The 19787-nt window shown below is 42.3% G+C and overlaps 2 protein-coding genes across 2 annotated transcripts; one reads left to right on the top strand and one right to left on the bottom strand.

Annotated features, from left to right (window-relative positions):
* The first annotated feature begins 102 nt into the window (after window positions 1-102).
* Window positions 103-2380, top strand: THUMPD1 (THUMP domain containing 1). The gene is made up of 4 exons (XM_067306182.1): window positions 103-233; window positions 486-672; window positions 1029-1277; window positions 1759-2380. Exons 1-4 carry the CDS (start codon window positions 129-131, stop codon window positions 2085-2087), a joined length of 870 nt encoding a protein of 289 aa, XP_067162283.1. The 5' UTR covers window positions 103-128; the 3' UTR covers window positions 2088-2380.
* A 599-nt stretch (window positions 2381-2979) lies between these two features.
* On the bottom strand, window positions 2980-13453 carry LOC106491284 (acyl-coenzyme A synthetase ACSM4, mitochondrial-like). Its single transcript, XM_013950849.2, has 13 exons — window positions 13253-13453; window positions 12546-12756; window positions 11818-12025; window positions 10557-10700; window positions 9970-10126; window positions 8344-8423; window positions 7604-7727; window positions 7123-7203; window positions 6771-6872; window positions 5632-5759; window positions 5447-5546; window positions 4745-4864; window positions 2980-4417 (listed from the first exon to the last, which is right to left on the bottom strand). Exons 1-13 carry the CDS (start codon window positions 13451-13453, stop codon window positions 4331-4333), a joined length of 1743 nt encoding a protein of 580 aa, XP_013806303.2. The 3' UTR covers window positions 2980-4330.
* Between the last annotated feature and the right edge of the window lie 6334 nt (window positions 13454-19787).

The following is a 19787-nucleotide window of genomic DNA, read 5'->3' as shown; positions in this document are numbered from 1 at the left end:
CCGCCGCGGGGCCGCCGGTGGCGGCGGGGGGGGCTGCGCGCAAGCGGCGGCCCAAGACGCACTTCGCGGCGGCGGCGGCGCGGGCCAAGCGCGCCCGCGGGGGCGGCGGCCGGCAGCTGGAGGCCGGCATGCGCGGCATCCTCATCACCTGCAACATGAACGAGCGCAAGTGCGTGGGGGAGGCCTACAGCCTCCTGGGCGAGTACGGGGACCTGCTCTACGGGCCCGAGCAGGTAACCGTCCGGCACCGCAGCGCCAGCGCCCTCCCCTCCCCGTGCCGGCACCGGCCGCGAGAGCATTGAATTATATTAAGTATAAAAGTAACGGTCCGTGCTGCTAAGCCGCTTTGCCAAACGCAGCGGCGACCCCGTGGGGCGACCCCCACGCTGCCCCTCGCGAAGGGGCCCCGCCGGGCCGGGCCCCGCTTGGCGGCCGGCGCTGCGCCGCCGCTCCGCGCTTACCGCGGCCGTGACCCGTGTGAACAGTTTTCAGATCGAGAGGAGCGGCTGTCCGGGAGCGAGAGGGAAGAGGAGGAGGAGGACGACGACGTCGAGGCGGCCCTGAAGAAGGAGGTGGACCAGATCCGCGCCTCCACGGAGCACAAGCTGCGGCGGTTCCAGTCGGTGGAGAGCGGCGCCAACAATGTCGTCTTTATCAGGACGCGGGGCATAGGTGCGAAAGCGGCGCTGCGGGGATAAACCGCTCGCGACGGCGTTAGCGACACGCCGCAGAGCGTGACTTCTGAGGAACTAGCTTATACTAAACAAATACAGGGTTCCTCCTTCCCTTTTGCTTCCCCACTGAATTTTGTTGTTATCAGAGTCACTACAGGTAGCAGTGGTATGGCTTTGGCAAAATAATCTTTGATCATCTGGTTTTGGTATAATAAATCTACTCTTTTCAGAAAAGGATGTGATGCTGACAGCAGTGCAGCCAAGCACGTGTTTTCCCAGCTTATTATTTAAAGGGGGGAGGAGGGAAGAAAATGCCTCCAATTTGTTTCTCATACCTGGCTGTTTTTCTTGTAGAACCTGAGAACCTGGTACACCATATATTAAAGGATATGCATACCACTAAAAAGAAGAAAACAAGAGTCATTCTGCGCATGTTACCCATTTCGGGAACTTGCAAAGCTTTTATAGAGGATATGAAGAAATACACGGAAACATTTTTTGAGCCTTGGTTTAAAGCCCCTAATAAGGGTACTTTTCAGATTGTTTACAAAGCTCGTAATAACAGTCATATGAGTAGGGAAGAAGTAATTAAGGAATTGGCAGGTATGTATATATCTCACATAGAATTAAAAACAAGTATATAAGCTGCCCACTACTGCATACATAACTTAGGTCAGATTATTCCAGCAAAGTAGGCTTAATGGGCATACATTTTTGTTGCTCAAATCTTAAGTATGTTGAATTACAAAAGCTTTTTTCTCAAAGACTGTGAGTCTGAATTCCCTGAATGCTATATTGAAATAACATGTTGCTATTTCACTTGAATATATGACTCATGAAATAGCTCTACCTTAATTGAGTATTTGTTTCTTGGTAGGTTCAATGGAATAGATTTTCAGTTACTCCAGTCCTGCTGGTGGTGTCTTCTAAGAGTACTGCTCTGTTCTGCTATTTTAAGCAATTACAGCAACTAGTAATTGGTTACAACTAAGGGGGATGTTGCTTTCCCTCTCTAACCCTTATTCTTTCATTAGGGTGTGCTAATGCTATTTTTCCATCTTTTAAACTATTTCTTGTTTTATAGGAATTGTGGGCAGCCTCAATCCAGAAAATAAAGTGGATCTTAATAACCCACAATATACTATTGTGGTGGAAATAATAAAAAACGTCTGTTGCTTGAGTGTGGTGAGAGACTATGTTCTATTCAGAAAATACAATCTACAGGAGGTGGTGAAGAGCAACAAAGAAGATGCACAGCAAAAGCCTTCAAGTGTGACAGAAGAAAAAAACTTGACGGTAGTAAAACCAGAAGAGGAGGAGGAGGAGGAGAACTCAAAAGAAGTAAAACAAGAGAACAAGAATGACAGCGAACTAGAAACCAAGCCCAAGGGGAATGATATGCTGACAGCGTAAAAAATATGGTAGAAGGGAAAGATAAACACAAAGGAAACCTATTAAAAAAAAAAAAAAGCTGCCCTAGAGTTCTGAGAGGGCTTTTTAAAGAGGAGAGTGGGTTTTCATTTGAAATCTTGTTTTTTAAATCCACATGTGTAAGAGTTTTAATGCTCACTGTGTATCTGCAGGTGGAGCTGACATTATTGCAGACATAACAGTGCTCAAAAGAGAAAGGTGAAACTTGCTGTCATTCTTCTACAGCTTTGTTCTGCATTGCCTTTATCTAGCACAAAAAGCATGTGTGTGTGCATGCATATGTACATGTGGCCAACCTGACATATACTGACTCTCCTTTATTGTATCTAATGACTACAGAAATCAAAAGGCAGTGCAGAATCAGCCCTAGCAGGATGTATTGACAGAAGTAAGAGATCTGGAAAAGACAGTTGTTTGCAGAGGATTTTTAGGGAAGTGAGTGATCTGACAGTTTGGGTGACTGCAGACCTCAAAGATATATTTTTGTATGTGGACAGAATGAGATAAAACTTTCCTGTACGATGAAGGGATATATCTACACACAGACACACTCATCTTTCTACAAGGATATGCTGAGTCTTGAAAGTATATAGGAAGAACTGCTATGATTAAAATACTTGAATATTGTTAGAGAATTTACAATAATAAATTGTCTGTTCTAGAACAGTAGAAGTACGGTGCAGGCATTGCAAAGAATTTTAGCAAAAACTACATGTCTGTTTACCATAGCTGTGTATGCAGCAGTTACTGGCTTATAGCAAATGCTGTATGTAGTTGCTGAACAGAACCCTTTCGAGTAATTTCCTGCAAGTAGCCTTTTGCTGCTCTTTCCAAAGACATAATTACCGAGGGTGGGTGGGGGGGAATAGTTTTTTTTGTTCTTATTTTTTCTTTATGTCTCAAAACTTGAATTTAAATACTGCTTGGAAATTTCTTATGAAAGAAGCTTTCTATTATACCATATTGGATGGGGTGGGGGCAGGGGTAATTTTTGTTTACAGTTTTAGCTTTACAATACTAATTTTGTTTCACATTGAAAATAATGTCTATCAGTGCGTGTTTCCATTGTCAGCAGCTTTTTGGATATCCCAGTGAATTTAAAAAAACAACCAAAATAGTGTAGCTATAATCTGCTTTCCAACAGGGTTTGGAGTACGCTTTCTATACAATTGTCTAGCTTCAGTATTTCATTTCTAGCATAAAAGCCTGTGGGTTGTAAATGGAAAAAGACTTGTCTTGAAGAACACCATGTGTTACTTGTCTTGGTTTAATGAAAAGGATGTGTTCAAGTCTCTCAACAGTGTTCCTTTTATAATTTCCTCTTCTCTCAAAATTGTTTTAGAAGTTGGAAAATTAAGAGGACTTTTTCCCTAGTCCTGTCCCTTCCCCTCCATTTATTAAAACTCTGCTTTCTTACCTCCATTAGTGTTTTCTTTAAATCTTAAACCTTTTGTGTATGGATTAAAACCAGTAATGTCTCGGTCACACCTTGGAAAGAATCATCAGAGACCAAACACAAAGGCCAACTGTGAATGTTTATTGGTGGGTGATGCTGATGATCAGGATTAAAGATGGCCTACTTGCATTACCCAGGACAAAGACCCATGAATGGTTCAGGGTTTTTTTTCCTTCTACCTCTAGCTCTACTCTATGCAAGATCTACAGGTCTTCAGAAGAAACTGCTGAATAGCCACCATCTATTTGTCAAGTTTACATCTGACATTTAGAAGCTGCCTATGCTGTAGTCTTAAAGATGTCCACATTCTTCTACTTCTGTTTTTTCATAATTCACCTTAGTAAATATTCATTGTAAATACATTCATTCCTAAAAATCTTTGGGGCTTTCAAGATTCATACAAGCAGGGTACTTAATTTGGATGCATGCAAGAGCTATAGCCTTCTCTGGGAACTTCATTACCTGCTATCATAATTTCCTCATTAAATGTAATAAGCCTCTTCTGAATTACAATATCTGGCCTCACAGTGTTAGGTGGTTAGAAGATGCTGGGTTTGCATATAGCTTTTTAGGTAGGCTTGATTTTTGTTAAGCAAGAACACACACATTTAAAGTCCATACAGTTGGATTTTTTGAAGCTTGTGCATTATCACATAATCCCGGTCTAATGGGTGCAATATAATCCTATGCTGGTACTTACAATTGTAATGGAAAAGCTCCAGTATGAGTGGAATTGGTGGGGACAAGTTTTTTAGACTGCCTAACAAAACTAAATCTGTCCCCACTCCTTCTTCCTCAGTTCATTCCGTCTGATTTTTCCAGTGATTGTCTTTGGCAGCTGCTGGACAAATTCAATCTGATGCAAAAGAGGAAAAAAGTAAAATGAATAGACTTGATTTATAAAATTTTGATTCAGAACAGCAGAGGTCTCCACTTTATTTAGTTTAGATAAGAATATGGTGACTGGGGAAATACTACATTATCTGAAAACAGATGTGAGTTATCTATTATTTTCCACAATATCTTTGAAAATAATGTTTGTCATTTTTATTGCATAGTACATACTTTAGCTTTTTGGTCTGTTATAAAATCTGATGCTATGAGCTGAGTCTAATCTCTTTATTCGTAGCCTTTCTCCAGTTAAAAAAGGTTTTTCTTTTTTATTTCACTCATATTTACTTGCCTTTCTGGGGTACTTGTATGGAGCAGTTACTTTCTTAACATGATCTTGCAATTCACAGGTCAGTTTCTTTGGATCTTGTGACTTAACGGAAGGAGATAAGACCACAAAAGCTTTTACCACCTATGAAGGGAAGATAAATAAGAATTACAGTATTAATTAAATTAGAGCAAGCTAGCAAATGAGGCAGTTAATTGAGAATAAGTGAGTATTGCCTGCAATACAGGCTTGCTGTTTCAGACCTGTGCTGTAAGCAAATTTAAAATTGGGACTAAAGAATGTTTCTACCTTACATTAGTCCAGGTACTAAGTAGTACAAGGTGAAGTTTCAAAATCTGCTTCCAAATTTGTAAGAGTTCTGTAAAGGACTGTTTTACAGTTTTTAGACTCTAGGACTTTTTCTGTAAACCTATTTTGTTAAATTAAGGGATATAATTCTCCATGTAGTGGATGAAATTGTACTTCAGTTCTGACCAGAGACACCTTTATATACAGTGGCATGTTCTTTAGGAAAAAAATGATCATATTGGTATATAAATAAATATGGAATATGGGGCACACAAACTGTTTCCACTCCCCTAGCTGTTGATAAAGTGGTGGAAAAGTTTGGATAGCTATGCTAAGAGTCTTGTGAATTCTGTGGACATTGAGTGTAACCTCTGTGACACAAGCTACCTTATGAACGGGAAAGGGACCGTTAATTACCTCTCCCCTGATGGGATCAGGGCTGCTGACAACAGCTGACTCTGCAACAGCTGGGTGCTCTATCAGGGCGTTCTCTATTTCAAATGGTCCGATACGATACCTAGGAGAGGGAAATTAAATGCTTACTAGGGGAAAGGTATACAGTTATTAAACATTTCTTGGCATTTTAACTGAAGTCTACAAACCCAGAGGAGATGATGACATCGTCAGACCTTCCCATAAACCATATGTATCCATCCTCATCCATGCTTCCTCTGTCTCCAGTGATATAGAAGTTTCCACGGATTGTCGAAGCAGTTTTCACTGGATCATCCTGTTGACAAAGCAACAATTAAATATTCTAAATACTGAGAAGCCTTAAGCTTAGAGATGAACTTTGCCTCTTTGGGCACTATCCATAGTATCTTTCATTGCATTCTTCTTGTCTAAAGAGGGTAAGAGCTTGTGCTTGCTTTTTACAGAGGGGAAAATGTATCACATGGGCACACACAGAACTGAAGGTCAAACAGTAGGTCTACAGAAGAATGGGGGAGAGAATGGAGGTTTCACATCACGTAGTCCTTGCTCAGTCCAAAAAGAAATACCTTATTTTTATAACGCTATGGATGTTTTACCCTGCCCCATGAGGTTGTATCTTAGTTGGAATGTGAGAAATAGAAAAGTCACTATTTTTTTACCTAGCCCTGATTCAGCTGCTTTTCCTTGGGGTGTTTATAACTGTACCCTGGCTGGGTCACCAAGTTTGAAGAAGTTCAGATCTGAGCAGTGCAGTTCAGATTCTTATCAGTCAATCCTTGTTGTACATTTTTCTGGCTAAAAAGGGATAAACTGTGGAAGGAACAAATACAGATGCCGCATATCTGTGCATTATCTGGGGTACATTTCAAGAAGCTCCTCTTGCCTTGAGAGCTGGCTGTAATTATGAAGAGGATAGCAGTAGTGAAAGACTGGTGTGCCTAATACTTCTGCACCACAAACAAGGGGAAGAACAAGCGATGTAGGAGCTGTGGAGCGGCCGCCTGGAAATATGCTAGAAACAAGCACCCTTTCTTTGGAAATTGGAGAGAGGGGCTGCAGCTTGGCAACTTGTTTTGGGTACTAGTGTTACAGGATTCAAGGCGAGATAGTCCGGGGAAGTGTTCGGGTGACTAGCTTTAGCTGAAGTTTGTGTTGTTGTATCTTGCTGCCATCAATACTTGAGCTAACACCTTTAAGTCAAAAAGAAGAGCCATAGCTCGTTTGTGCTGCACCTCCTACTGTTGGTATAAATACACTCCACCCTGCAGGCCTAAACCAGCTTTCTGGAAATTCACTGTTGGCTTACCAAGTAGTGATTGAAAAAAGTAAAAGGCCGCTTGGCATTGATTTTGATGGCAATGTCTCCTTCTTTCCCAGGAGGGAGAATGCTGCCATTTTCATCTACAATCTGCAATAAGAAAGGCACGAGTGATTATAGTTTCCCACTGCAAGAGAAAGGCACGTGAGTGATTATAGCTTCCCACTGTAAGAGAGCTGTGTTCTAAACACTAACCAACTAATGGATCAACCAACAAAGTTTGACTCACAGCCCTAACTGTGACTGTACAGTACTGAAGGTTGTACTGTATGTATGTTGTACTTTCCTGCGTTTTACTTCCCAAGAAATCAACAGCAAACAGAAAAGATGACCAACATACCTGAACATCATAGGGGGGAGTTGCCTTTCCCAAGGAACCTGGCTTAATTTTCATTCCTTTCCTATTTGCACATATAATTCCCTGTTGCAAAAGAGAGACAATCAGTCCAGGTAGTTTTTTCTTATCATTGCTGAGGCTATTCCTGTTCTTCTATTGTGCTCACTGTTGAGCTAGCATAAGATCTAAATCTTCCACCTGTGTGAGCCGAAGTGTTTGTGGACTTCACTGAGACTCTTGGACAAAAATTTCAAGATATTTTAGAGCTCAAGTCTTAAAAGCAGCATCAAAACCAATTTGTAAGCAAAATAACAAACCCTCTTGTAGGCAAATGCCATATACTCTAATGTGATCTTTTTTTTCCTGGTCAATATATATATATAGCAAAGTTATATATTTACCAAAAAGAATGTTGTATACAAGTCCCCTGAGAATTTTAAGTGATAGTTGAGTTGTAACACTTTACAAATGAAGCTGAACATACAATTTCTGTCTGGCCGTAGGCTTCATAGATATCCAGTCCTGTTTGGCTTTTCCACTGTGCCAGCACTTCTGGGTTGAGTGGTTCCCCTCCGGTTAAACAGTGCTTCAGTGCCTTAAATGTGTAACTTCAAAGACAAAGGACATTGCTGATTATCAGAGGACAGCCAGGGACAAACTCTGCTCTCCCTGACTCCCATATATTGAACCCTGTGACTCCCTTAGCATAAGGGTTAGGGTTGGCAGAAAGCCTCCAGCTCCAGTTGGAGTGGGGCTGGAATGGGGCTGCCAAAGGAAAGGGTGGGCAGCAAAGAAAATTGGGTGTTTTATGGTCTGGGCTTTGCTGGGGGCGGGGGGGGGGCTTATCTAAGGCTCAGCCTACGGATAGGGCAAGGTGAGGGTTAGGGTTGAGAGAATGCCTTGAGCTCCAGTTGGACTGGGGCTGGAAAGGGTGAGCTGCACAGACACACGGACTGATGGCAGTGCAGCCACCCATGCAGCTTCCAGGGCTAAACACTGTCCTCTGCATTCACTGTCTGTGACACCTCAGAATTCTTCTTGATTTGCCACCTCTCTGCAATGCTAAGGAAAAGGTTGTGCCTCCTGAGAGCCCCCTGCATTCAGCACGTTTGCCACCACTCTGAGTTTAAGCGGCTATATGGGCCCATAGAAAGCACTGCTAGAGAGCAGACAGTAGCTTGCACAGACATGGTGACAGTCGCACCGATGACAGGAGGGAGGTACCTGGTGAGGTCGTGCTGTACCAACATGCGGTAGCCGGTTGGGGCACTGCACAGTGTTGTCACTGGATACTTGCACAAGGTCTGACAAATTAAAAAGAAAATAGAGGTTAAACAACATTGTTTTTTGGGGGAAAAAAAGTTGCTGCTAACTATTAATTTCTATTCTGTGTTAGGGCATAAATTATAAGGCCTGATTGTAACCTCAATTACATGGAAAGCCAGAGTAATGGCTGTGACTGTCAGTGTTTAGTTACAGTGCCACAAACGTCAGCTGAAGAGGTGAGACACATTGACAGTGGTGAATTACTGGTGTGCCACGTTTGTCCTGACATTCACTTCAACCACAAAGACAATCCCTTGGTGTGAAAACCTGGCTCTGGAGGCACAACGCAAGTTTTTCAGGTGACTTCAGTAGAGCTCACATTTCACCCTAGGATGAAATCAGGCACTTCAAAATGTAAGCTCCTAAAAATAAGAGGTTTCTTTTGAACATTTTGCCTATGTCAATCTTTTATCTGGTCCCATACTCTCTGAGAGGGACAGCCTCAATGCTTCGGACATGCTGCACTGCCCTCAGCTGTCCTGACGCAGGGCCTGACAAGCAGTACAGCACTCAGGGACGAATCACCAGGAGCTCAGGCTGGGCCCAGGGTGATGCTGTATTAAAAGGGGTATTTTTTGGGCAGGTAAACATATTATCCTCCTTTGGCTGGAACGGAACACAGAGGACAGAGTGCCTTGCTAGCAAAATAAAGATCTCAGCCAAGCCTCTGTTTTCTAACATGTCTTCATTTCTCATCCATAACACTAGCAGCTGATTCACCATCACTCAGGTGGAACTTAGCCCCACTTTTTTACCTTGCTTCTATCTTCACATCTGCTCAGCAAGAGGGACAGGCAAGGGAAATAAAAGCAAGGGGAAGGCCTCTCATTCACCAGTCTTCACTCTAGCCACACCATGGGTAGAGCAGCCTCTACTGTCTACTGCACTTTGTGCCAAGATGTGAAACCCCACACATGCTGCAAACAAGTGCTTGCAAGGCCAAGAAATTTATACAAAAGTGAAAACCAAACTAGCAGCCACCATTTTAAAAAGCAAATGAAACTGAGGGTAAAATCCCTAGATAAACCCTACGTGTTAGGAACATACAATTTTCCACATAACGTGCTTTGAGCCATTTAATAATAGCAGTCTCCTTTCTGTATGCCACAAGATTAAATCTGACATTGGCTTGAGAAGCTTGAACATAATTTCCTTTAGGAACAAGCCGATCTCACTCCTTCAGTGTTTTCCAGTACTGACTTGCCTTTCTTAAGGGTCATAGCAGCTTACTTAAAATATTAATTTACATGTAATTCAGCTCATTTATCATTTCAATACTGAAATACAGGAGGGGAGACGTTTAAGTAATGCTACTAACTCCCACTGATCAGAAGCAGCTGGTTATATCCTATGCCCCAAAAAGTCACGCTGCAAAATGTATTCCTATTCAAAGCGCAATCACCTTGTGGTTATGCTATTCTAAAACAGCTAATCCCATAAACCCATGAGACTCAGTGTTTGTGGCCTGCCTGGAAAACAATATGAAATATGAGTAACTGCTCATTATCAGCATGGTGTTCTTACGTTTAAGATTGCTCCTGGATCAAACTGTGGCATGGCATGTATAAAAACACATGTACCCTGGAACCACGGACCAAAAACACCTCCAATAGCTGCCTTTACCCAAGCAGTGTCTGACATGTTCCACAGGATGTCTGAGCGAGTCAAACTCATCCAGTATCTGTTGAAGACAAAGGTGATTAATATGTGAGAGTCTGCAAGTGGAGATTTAAAAACTTTTTTGTTTTTTTTGCTTGGAAAGGCATGGTAAATCTGATCCAAAACTCCAAAGCTCAAACAAATACCTCTTGCTTATCCTTTATACTGATGGCAAAGATAAAGAAAAGCAAATGATATGGTAACTTATTCATTGAAATATGTTATTTAGCCTGGATTTAAATAGATAAGTTTTCATTTCTGAAACGGTGCCACATACCATATCAAACAAGATCCTTGTTTCCTGGCTACAATTCAGCTGAGGACACCAAAAGAAATTACATGTTAGTACCATGGGAGGCTTGTCATCTATCAGAGTTGCATCATGCACAAAAACCTGTCCGTTTGCTTCACATTGCAGAGCTGCAGAGGCATAACTGAACTGAATGCTTTACCTTCCACAAAGAAAAAATCCCAGACCAAGGCTTCCGTAGGAGTGTTCAGCCATCTTGGGGGAGCCTGTGGTGCCGCTGGTAAAATAGATTGCCGTCGGGTCCTGGCTTCTCGTCTTCACGCAGTTATGGACAGCAGGGGCAGCCCTTAGGAAAAAAGGTTATATGAAACAGTGGCTGACATTATTCAGCGAACCGAGCTTGGATCCTTTGCCCATGCCTTGCCTCCGTGGGGCTCCCTGCCTGACCGCCAGCGACAGTCTCTACAGGACTGTTGCAGTTCTAGACAACATTTATTTTATTTTTTTTCAAATCAATGTTATCCTCTGCCATGGACCTGACCCCTGCAATATCAGCCCAGCATGAAAGCAGATTCATCAAATCCACTTAATCATATTTTAGTAGCTTTAGGAGGTTTGAGAATGCAGTGTTGCTGCTTCCTTGGTCTTTCTGCTTGATGACACTGAGGTGGGCAACTGTTTGAAGGAGCTGGCAGAAATACAGTGAGACAACTGCTGTAAAGGCAATGCTAGCTAAGATTTCAGTGGCTGTGAGAGCAAATGCAACATCCTAGAATGCTCTTAAAGTGATGGAAGAGCTTGGATCCTACCCTGAAAGAATATGATTTTAGTTAGATAGATGCTTTTAACAAAATGTTAGCTGGCAACATCACACGTAAGGCCTTGGGCACATTGCAGCAGGATATTTTGCTTTCCTCCCCCACAAGGTTTCACCACCCCTTCTGTGGTCAAACGCACTGTAGTGCATGAGCTGCCCATCAGGTCCTGTTTTGGTAGCTGCAGTTCAGTACGGAGTGAGGTGGATTTCTAAATGCATTAGGATCATTTTGCAATGTGCTTTTTCAGTCTTTCATAATGATAGGCCATCCGTATAAGTCCTATTATCAAGTTTTAGTAATACGGATTGGTGTAATATGTAGAGAATGTTTTCATTTGAGCTTTAGAGGGTAAATAGGCCACAGCTGTCAATGAAAGAAGCTTTCCTGTCCATTTTTTCCATATTATTTCCTAGTCATATGTAAAAAACTTAAATGCTATAAGACTGTACTTACTTTTTTAATCACTCATTTGACCGTTCCCAAATATTCCCTTTCTTCATGTAAAAATGACTAAATTGCCTTCTCTCCCACCCCCTCAAAGTTATCTAGTTCATTAACAAGTTAGAAGCATGTGTTTAAACAATATATTTTAGAGAAATATTCCAGTTAGATAACTGTGATGGAGCTAAGGCAGAAGGCACTCACTTGAACAAATCGCTGAAGTTCAGCCACTCGGCCCTGCTGCTCTCAGATACAATTAGCTTCGTTTTCAGAGACGGGCACTTGGATGCAACTGAGTCCACTGCAGGAGCAAGTGCATCAGTGGTAATAATGCACTTAGCCTTGGAAGCCAGCAATCTATAGCAAATGTCTTTTGCTGTCAGTTGTGTTGTCCCTGGAATGAAGATAACACCTAAAAGTGCAATAAAATGAAAAATATATTAAATATTTTTCACTTGCAGTCCTGATCGCTTCATAGCTTCCCCTGATTTGTTGAATGCCAGCACCATTCAACCCAGAAATGAGGTGAGGGTAAAGTGAGTCATACATCCCCGAGCAGATGGACTCCGCTTCTACTTGAATACAGATGTGCAGGTGGGAAGCATAAAATCACTTCTGTTTCTATAAGATCCTTTGCCCCAGGCACAATGTAAGTATAAAATACTACTTTGGGGCCGTAAACTTCTCTAGCAGCTTTAACTTAAGTCCAGTTGAAGTTAATTTAAATTGATTTCTAAATCCACACAAACCACAGAAAGTGAAGGAAAAGCAATGAAGGTAATTCCATCAGTCATAAGAGACTAACCCTGTCAGCACCTTTGATTGTCAAAAGTTCAAGCTACAAAGTCAAATAAGAAATGTAATTGTAAATGAACTGTTAACCAACTTTTGGCACAAGCATTATACAGAGGACTAGGAATGATATAATTCACCTGTTCGCATACAAGCCACGTTCAGCAGCCACCACTCCGGGATTCGGGGTAGAATCACTATAACTCTGTCTCCTCTTTGCAGATCACAGGGGCCAGAAAGCACGTTGGCCGCTTTTCGGGACAGGAAGCCCAGCTCTTCGAAGCTCCACTTCACTTCACTTCCTTTTCCATTTATCCACCACAGGGCTGGGTTTGATGGTCCCTTTCGTTCCTACACACAACACAAGGGTAAGTGACATGCTGGTTACTTGTAGTAACTGGCTCCTGTAGTTCCTTGCAGATTTTCTGTGATACTGCAGACGGTGCAATTTGGCAACATTACATGTTCTAGGGCTTTGCAGGGACGGGATATGAAGCACATGTTTAGCTTTGGTTTAAAAGAGCCCTTTTGAAAGGCACCTATCTAATTTGGTGCATATATCTATCTGATTTGCAATGGCACTTCTGCTCAAAAATTTTTTAGAGGCTTTTATGAACCCAGCACTGCACACACTGCTGAAGCAGAGTCATAAAGAGAGAGACAAAGCACCATATCCTCTCTGATGCTAAAGCAAATTGCCTTTCCTTTTTCTACAATGTAAGATTATGCTAAAATGGAAATAAGGGAGGAAATTCTGGTCCTTCTGAAGTCAGTAAGTTTTATCCTTGACTTCAGGGAGGCCAGAGTTTCACTTAAAATACTGAACCCACAGGGTCATAAATGCAACCTTTTCTATTTGAGACCACTTGTCCAGGACATCACTTGCAAAATTAAAGTATTCAGGCACTTCCTTTTCACAGCGATTGATGGCTTCATAATCTGAGAAGTTCAAAGGTGCAAAAGCCCTGTGATACTGATGGAATAATCTGCAGAGTGTCCGGATGTTCCAAGGGGACCGCAACGCTTGAAATTCAAGGAAAATCTTCATGGCACAAAAGCAGGTATACAGGGGCTTTTTGTGATGATAACCGTCAGAGCTTTTTGATTATTTCCTTCCTATGAGAGACAGAAAAATCAAAATAGTAGTATAATGTACACATTCCGTACTGAGCTGTCAGCTACAAATGGAAAAGATGTATACAGAGCAGAAAGTCTACCTCTTTATGACATTTTATCCTACTTCTTATGGGTAAGCAAGAGCCCCAGTAACTCTAAGTCTCCTGTTTTCTCAGCTGTCCACAGGTTCCTCAGAGAACTCCCCTCCTAGCTGATAATTTCTCTTCTGCCCAGCCAAAGAAGGGACTTGAAACTTTGGACACGTGACAGAGTTCTTGCTGCACTGTGTGACCACTGAGTTTGGATGGGTATGGTTGCAGCTGGATGTTTCAAAGACAGACCTGGATCCAAAAGATTGTGGAAGCAGCATGAGGATTTGGCCCACAATTGGAAAGGATGAACCCCTGGAACAAAATGTGCCCCAGCACTACATCCAGTACCCCTTGGGACTGGCTGCTCACTCGGTTCTGGAGATGGTGTACTGGGAACATTATAGTTGTTACTAGGGGAAAACGGGCACCAGAAACAGCTTTGGACTCAGGAGAAACTGTTCTCAGCTGAGACACTGACTAGTAAATCCTTTTTACTTAGCAAATCAAAAAGCTTTTGAGGAAAAGTTCCCTGCTTTATGAAAAAGCAAGAGAGTTTCCCTTTGCAGGCGGTTGGTTGGTCTCCACTTGTTTCCCTTCTTGCTGCTATCTTTAAATAGCTCCCATATTCAGCCACTTTGTGGCTACCCTGGCTCATTCTTCCCCTTCAGTCTCTGTTCTTGAGGTAACGTCCATAACCTTGCTCCCAGGGACTCGGATTATTTATTGCTTGGATGCAATGTGCATGACAGAGAGTGAGTGAGAGACCGAAGCTGGTAACAGCTCCGGGTGCTTGCTGTGGCTCAGCGCCAGGGACAGGCTGTGGGGCCCCGTCAGTCCAGCAGCTGGATGCCAGCAGGGACACCTCATGCTAGGTGCCACAGCCTCTCCCTGCACAGCAAGGGCATGGAACGAGCCAGTGAAGTGCCCTGCCACCAGCCTGGGGAGGTCCCACCTCGCTAGCCTGAGCAGAACAAAGACGACACCGGTGACCCTGCCCCAGGTTCTCTGCCATCCTTCTTCATATCTTCAGATGTTCTTTGGTGTACCTTTCCCATAGTCCATCTGTAAAGCTATTGTCCTTGTTTAAAACCTCACCACAAGCCTCTTGCTCTTGTGTATGCCAGTAGGAAAACAGACCTCATCCTCCCCATCCCAGGGATTTCTTTACTTGTAATAGACAAAAAAAAAAAGTGTTCCAGAGATCTACAACCACCTCCCTGTGTGTGTAGTTAACTTAAAGGTCATTCTGGTCCTTTTATACCTCTTAACCTCCCACCCCTATTCCTTCCTCCCATTTATGAAACCTTTTTTGGTGTCTGGTCCTCAATCCAGCTGTCAGCTTGTCAGGACTTGGGTGCACTGTTCCCATGTTTTAGGCACCAGGGGACTCTTACTCGGCCCTGCAGGGCTACCAATGGCAAACACAGATTTGTTTACAGGATGGATGCCATCTTCTGTCCCCGTTTTTTGCCTCAGAATCCAGGATATGACCATCACACACAACTATTCAAAGACCAAGGTACTTGCTAGCAAGGAGAGGCAAGGGCGCTGCGATGGGGTGTGTGCTTTTAGCCAATATTGAAGATAGGCGACAAACTTCCTTATTGTTGCTTTTCTTGCTACTGCAATGATCATTAAGCAGAACTTGGTTCCACATTGCTCTGTTTGCTCTGCTTTCCTTGCACCCAAAGAAAAGATTATGAACCGCGCAGCACTTGCCTTATTATATTAATTGAAGAGCAAAGTATCATGAATAACTTAGAGGTAGTTTTCTACATTGATTGGCTTACTGGACTAATGTCTTCACGATGACTGCGCTTATCCCTAAATACATACAGTCATTTGGTTTCACAAAATGCCAGTAGAAATCACGTATTATCCTGAAAATGCTTTGCAAAAGAGTGAACCGAATTAGAGTTGTATGTATGGGAACGTAGTGCTCACGATACATTCAGCCTCAGAGACTAAAAGACAGGTGGAGGCTTTTCCTTTTTTCGAATTGTCTGTTTGTAACATTGATTCTTATCTTCATCCTTAACATGTCATGCAAGAAAAGCCTGATTCCAGCACTCACCGTAAATCAGTGAAATCCTTGTACAAATTGGCTATTGTTTTGTTTTTCCTTTAGATCTGAGCTAGTGATTGGATACTCAGGCCTGGAACATATTCCTGAAGAGAGAAGCTACATCTTCAGTTTGCCTGATACAAAATAGAAAAGTATAACTGCTCTCTAGCCGCTTAACCTCCTTCATAAAAGTAAGACTCATGTGAAGAAAAAGGAATAAACCAGATCTGCTTTAAAGATTTTCTTAACATTAGCAGAAGGCATCTTTCATTTTTGAGAAGATTAAGTATTTGAACAACTATGAAATAAATACAAATTTCTTGGGATGTTTAAAAAAACAAGTTGTCCTTACCTGGAGATGTTATTTTTAATCAGGTGAGATTTCTTTTAACTCTACCAAATGTATCTTGCAATGTCCTTCCTCTTCGCAGCATTCCTGTCTTCTCCAGGTTCACTCTAGCTTTCTGAACAGCTGTAGCCCTTCATTTGTATTGCAAGTCACGTTCCGTGGTGGGGATTATTTCCTCCTGAGAACGTAGCTTTTGTTTCTCCAATTACCTTCTGAAGAAAGGCACAATCACTGAAACAGGTAAGAGAAGATGGAAATAGTGCGAGTATGAATGACTGCATTTCTGATTCACTGCCTTTGGAGAATGGATAATCCTCCATACATTAATCTATAATTCTATTCCACAGCACCAACGACTTTGGAAACTGCAACGGTGGGGATTTGTTTTCAGATCTTAGAGTTAAACACAGTATGAGAATTGGTATGATGAAAATACAGGAAGATTTTCATAAGCCTGGTGCCAATAAATATCACCTATAACATGCGATGGAAGTTTCTGCAGAGCAAATGCATGCAGTTCAGAAGTGGTGGGGAGAATAATGAAAAGGAGGAGGACAATGAAAACTCAAACTATAGAGCTATTGCTACAAAGCAGGGTGACAAAGAAGGGACGAGACACAAAACTCATTCTCTGGAAGGCAGCAACATAATGCATGAGCTACAGCTATTCAATTATGACAGACTTAGGTTAGATGAATTTACTGTAGTCATGATGTAGTGTGTTAGTAATGCTATCTCAAGCAATGAGTCCGGCAAGGGGAAAATAAGAGCTAGATAAATAAAAGTTACTTTTTAATGCACAAATAGACTATATGTTATAAAGTCTATAAGCAATTATGTAGAGAGGCAATAAACTCTATACAACTAAAGATCAGAGGCAGGAAACAGTCAGAGTGATGCTAGAAACAATAAGCATAGATAGTGGCTGATGGAGAATCATGATCGGGTTGTCAGAGCTCACATGTGGGAGCTCTGAAGGCAGCACGGTACGGCAATGTATGCCCATCTTCCAGGAAGATCACTGACTTGCTATGTGTTAGGGATATTTGATAGCTTTTAAGTCATTTTTGCATACTGATTGTAAGCTCTGAAATTACTCAAAAGTAAACTTTCCAATTTGTCATCAGTGCCTCTGCACCAGTAACGCACAGCCTCACTCTCCCTGTTTTCTGTGACTCTTGGTGGACTCAGAGCCAACTTCCCAGACCATTCCCGTGGAACTTGCTGTCAGGAGATGACCCTCCCCATCTTGGTAAATAACATCCGATATTCTGAAAAAGCAGAAACTCAAAGCTAAAGTAATGATAGACAACCTGTCTCTAATTTTTTTCAAAAAGGGCATTCAGCAGACTGCCAGAAGTGACACTATCAAGTGATGTTAAGGCAGTGTGAGACAAGAATCACCTCATTTTCTGATTTGACTGGGCTATTTTATTGGTTCTCCTTCTTCTCTTACCATTTTTCAGGTAGGATTGTTAGTAAGGATAACTAAATCTTAAGATGCCTGGGAGCCCACAGACTCAGTCAGAGAAATTAAGATGAACAGGAGAATGATAATGAGATAAAATTTCCAGTGAAATCCTGGGGAAAAACACAGTGGGTGCTCAGTTCTTTGCATTTACAGTTCAGGAGCAGATACAGTGAAATTCAGAGGGAGCAGGTTTCAAGGAGGCAGCTCCATGCAGAAATGTTTGGGTTGGGATTTGAGGCAGAAGTCTGAGGAACTTCATGCCTTGTAGCAGGGACAGTATCTTCCATCTTCTCTCCCCATGTTGCAAATGACTTCTCCCATCCCTCGCTTTACCTTGGTTGGTAAGTGGCCTTTGAGCTGTGTCACACAAAACCAACACATGTCCTGAACACATTGTGTTTCTAACACATGAACGTGAGACAGCATTAAGCCATCATCCCAGTTTGGAGAGACTGAAATCAATGAGCAAGTTTGCTCACAGGTTTGCATGGCTGCCAAATCTTTGCCCTGGCGCTTTTCCCAGGGTGAAATGGGAAATTCCTAAGAGCTTTCAGGGGTTTACAGCACCAATTCTAGTGACACCCCCTGGCTGCCTGCATCGTGTGAGTGCACTCGGAGACGCACAACACAGCTGCTACTGTTTGGAAATGTCATTAACCATTATTCAGTGCAATAATGATGGGCGAAGCACACACAGATGGGGCAGACTAATTCGTCCTCAAAGTCCCAGAACAAACAAATAAAAAATGTGACAACCCACAAACAGTGCTGTCGGACAGAGTGTACTACAGCAGCCTTCTGCCAGCACATACAGAAAAAACAGCTGACCAATGATTTTCATGGCAGCAGCAATAAACACCAGAGAAGTTTCTCATTTGCTCATCAAAACATAACTACCTGCTCTCAGAAAGTAGGATTCGGAGCAGCTGCCGATGAGAATATATTAGCAAAGCATCCAGGGGAGATGATACAGTACAACACTTTGGACTGAAGGCAGCCTAAACACTTTCTCCAGGGAATGAATCTCCAAGGGGCTGATTAATAAACCCTCCCTCCTTTCAGTCACTTTTGTCTTTTCCTTAAAAAATATAATACTCACAGCATGCAAATATGCCAGAGAGGGGGGTTTATTTTTCATTTGAGGTCTGATTCTGCTCCTAAAGAAACCAATTTTAAACTTTCCCCTGGTTTCAGTAGTGCAAGATCAGAGCCATCTGGATTGATGTTATCTACATGGACGCAGTATTTTGTTTTCTCTTTGTTTTTTATCTCAGGCAATTACGTGCTTAGTAGCTGGAAAGCAAAGCAATATCCATTTCAGAGCTTAAGGGTATGAAAGAGGCAAGATCCACCTGCACAGCCTCTCCCGGGACTCGTGTTTGTTTGCCAGCTAATAATGCAATTAGTTGTCCTGAAAGGTCATCAACAGCTTTACTATAAAGTGTGTTTGCTGTTTTCCCAAGCTCTTGATACAACAGCAGATGTGCTCAAAGGTGCCACATAGTGGGTTTACAGCAGAACCAGGAAATTTTGAGATTAAATAACCCTGGGTTTTTTGGTTCACTGGTGTTTTTGTGCTCCCAGTAAATGCAGCAAGCCTTGGCCATGGAGTTGAACTGTTACTCATGTCTTTTGAAGCAAGAATAAAGAGTACACAGGCTGTGCTGTAGCAGAAGTGTGTGAGGTGAGAGCAATGTGGCGGGATAACAAGAAATGTGAGATAAGATCTAACAGGGATGATCTAAACCTCTCTTTGCTGCACCTGTACCCAGGTAACTGTGCTTGACTGTTACGGAAATATCTCACAAACTAGACTGACTACTCAGCCCAGGAAATCCTTGATCGTATCTAATCCCAAAATTATATGTGACCTGGCACTGGCTAAATCTAATGTGGAATTCAGATCACTAAAACCAATTAAAGAACGTTCTCACTAAATAATATTTGACACCTACTTGCAGTTGTCCTAAAACTTGTTGTGCCTTTCAGCAAGAAATAACATGAAAATAAATGCAAAAGCTAAAGGAAAGTCTGATTCCCTTCTTTTATCATTATCTTCAATACAGTTTTTCCTGTACACGCTTAAAATTATAGGGAATATATTGCTTTAGAAACACTCCAAAGCACCAAATCAAAAAGTGGCATCTTCTATTCTTGATCAGGAGACTTTCCAGCACCTCTTGAGACTGATAGGGAATAAGATGCCAGAAGGCAGAAAAGCAACCAGGATGAGGATGTTCTGACCAGGAGTTCAGCAGCAAAGCTAAGCTCTTCCCCACTCCTTGTTCC

Source organism: Apteryx mantelli, chromosome 16 (genome assembly GCF_036417845.1).
Source record: "Apteryx mantelli isolate bAptMan1 chromosome 16, bAptMan1.hap1, whole genome shotgun sequence".
NCBI lineage: Eukaryota > Metazoa > Chordata > Aves > Apterygiformes > Apterygidae > Apteryx > Apteryx mantelli.
Note: the sequence above shows the minus strand (reverse complement) of the source record. Positions and strands in the feature narration are given on the sequence as shown.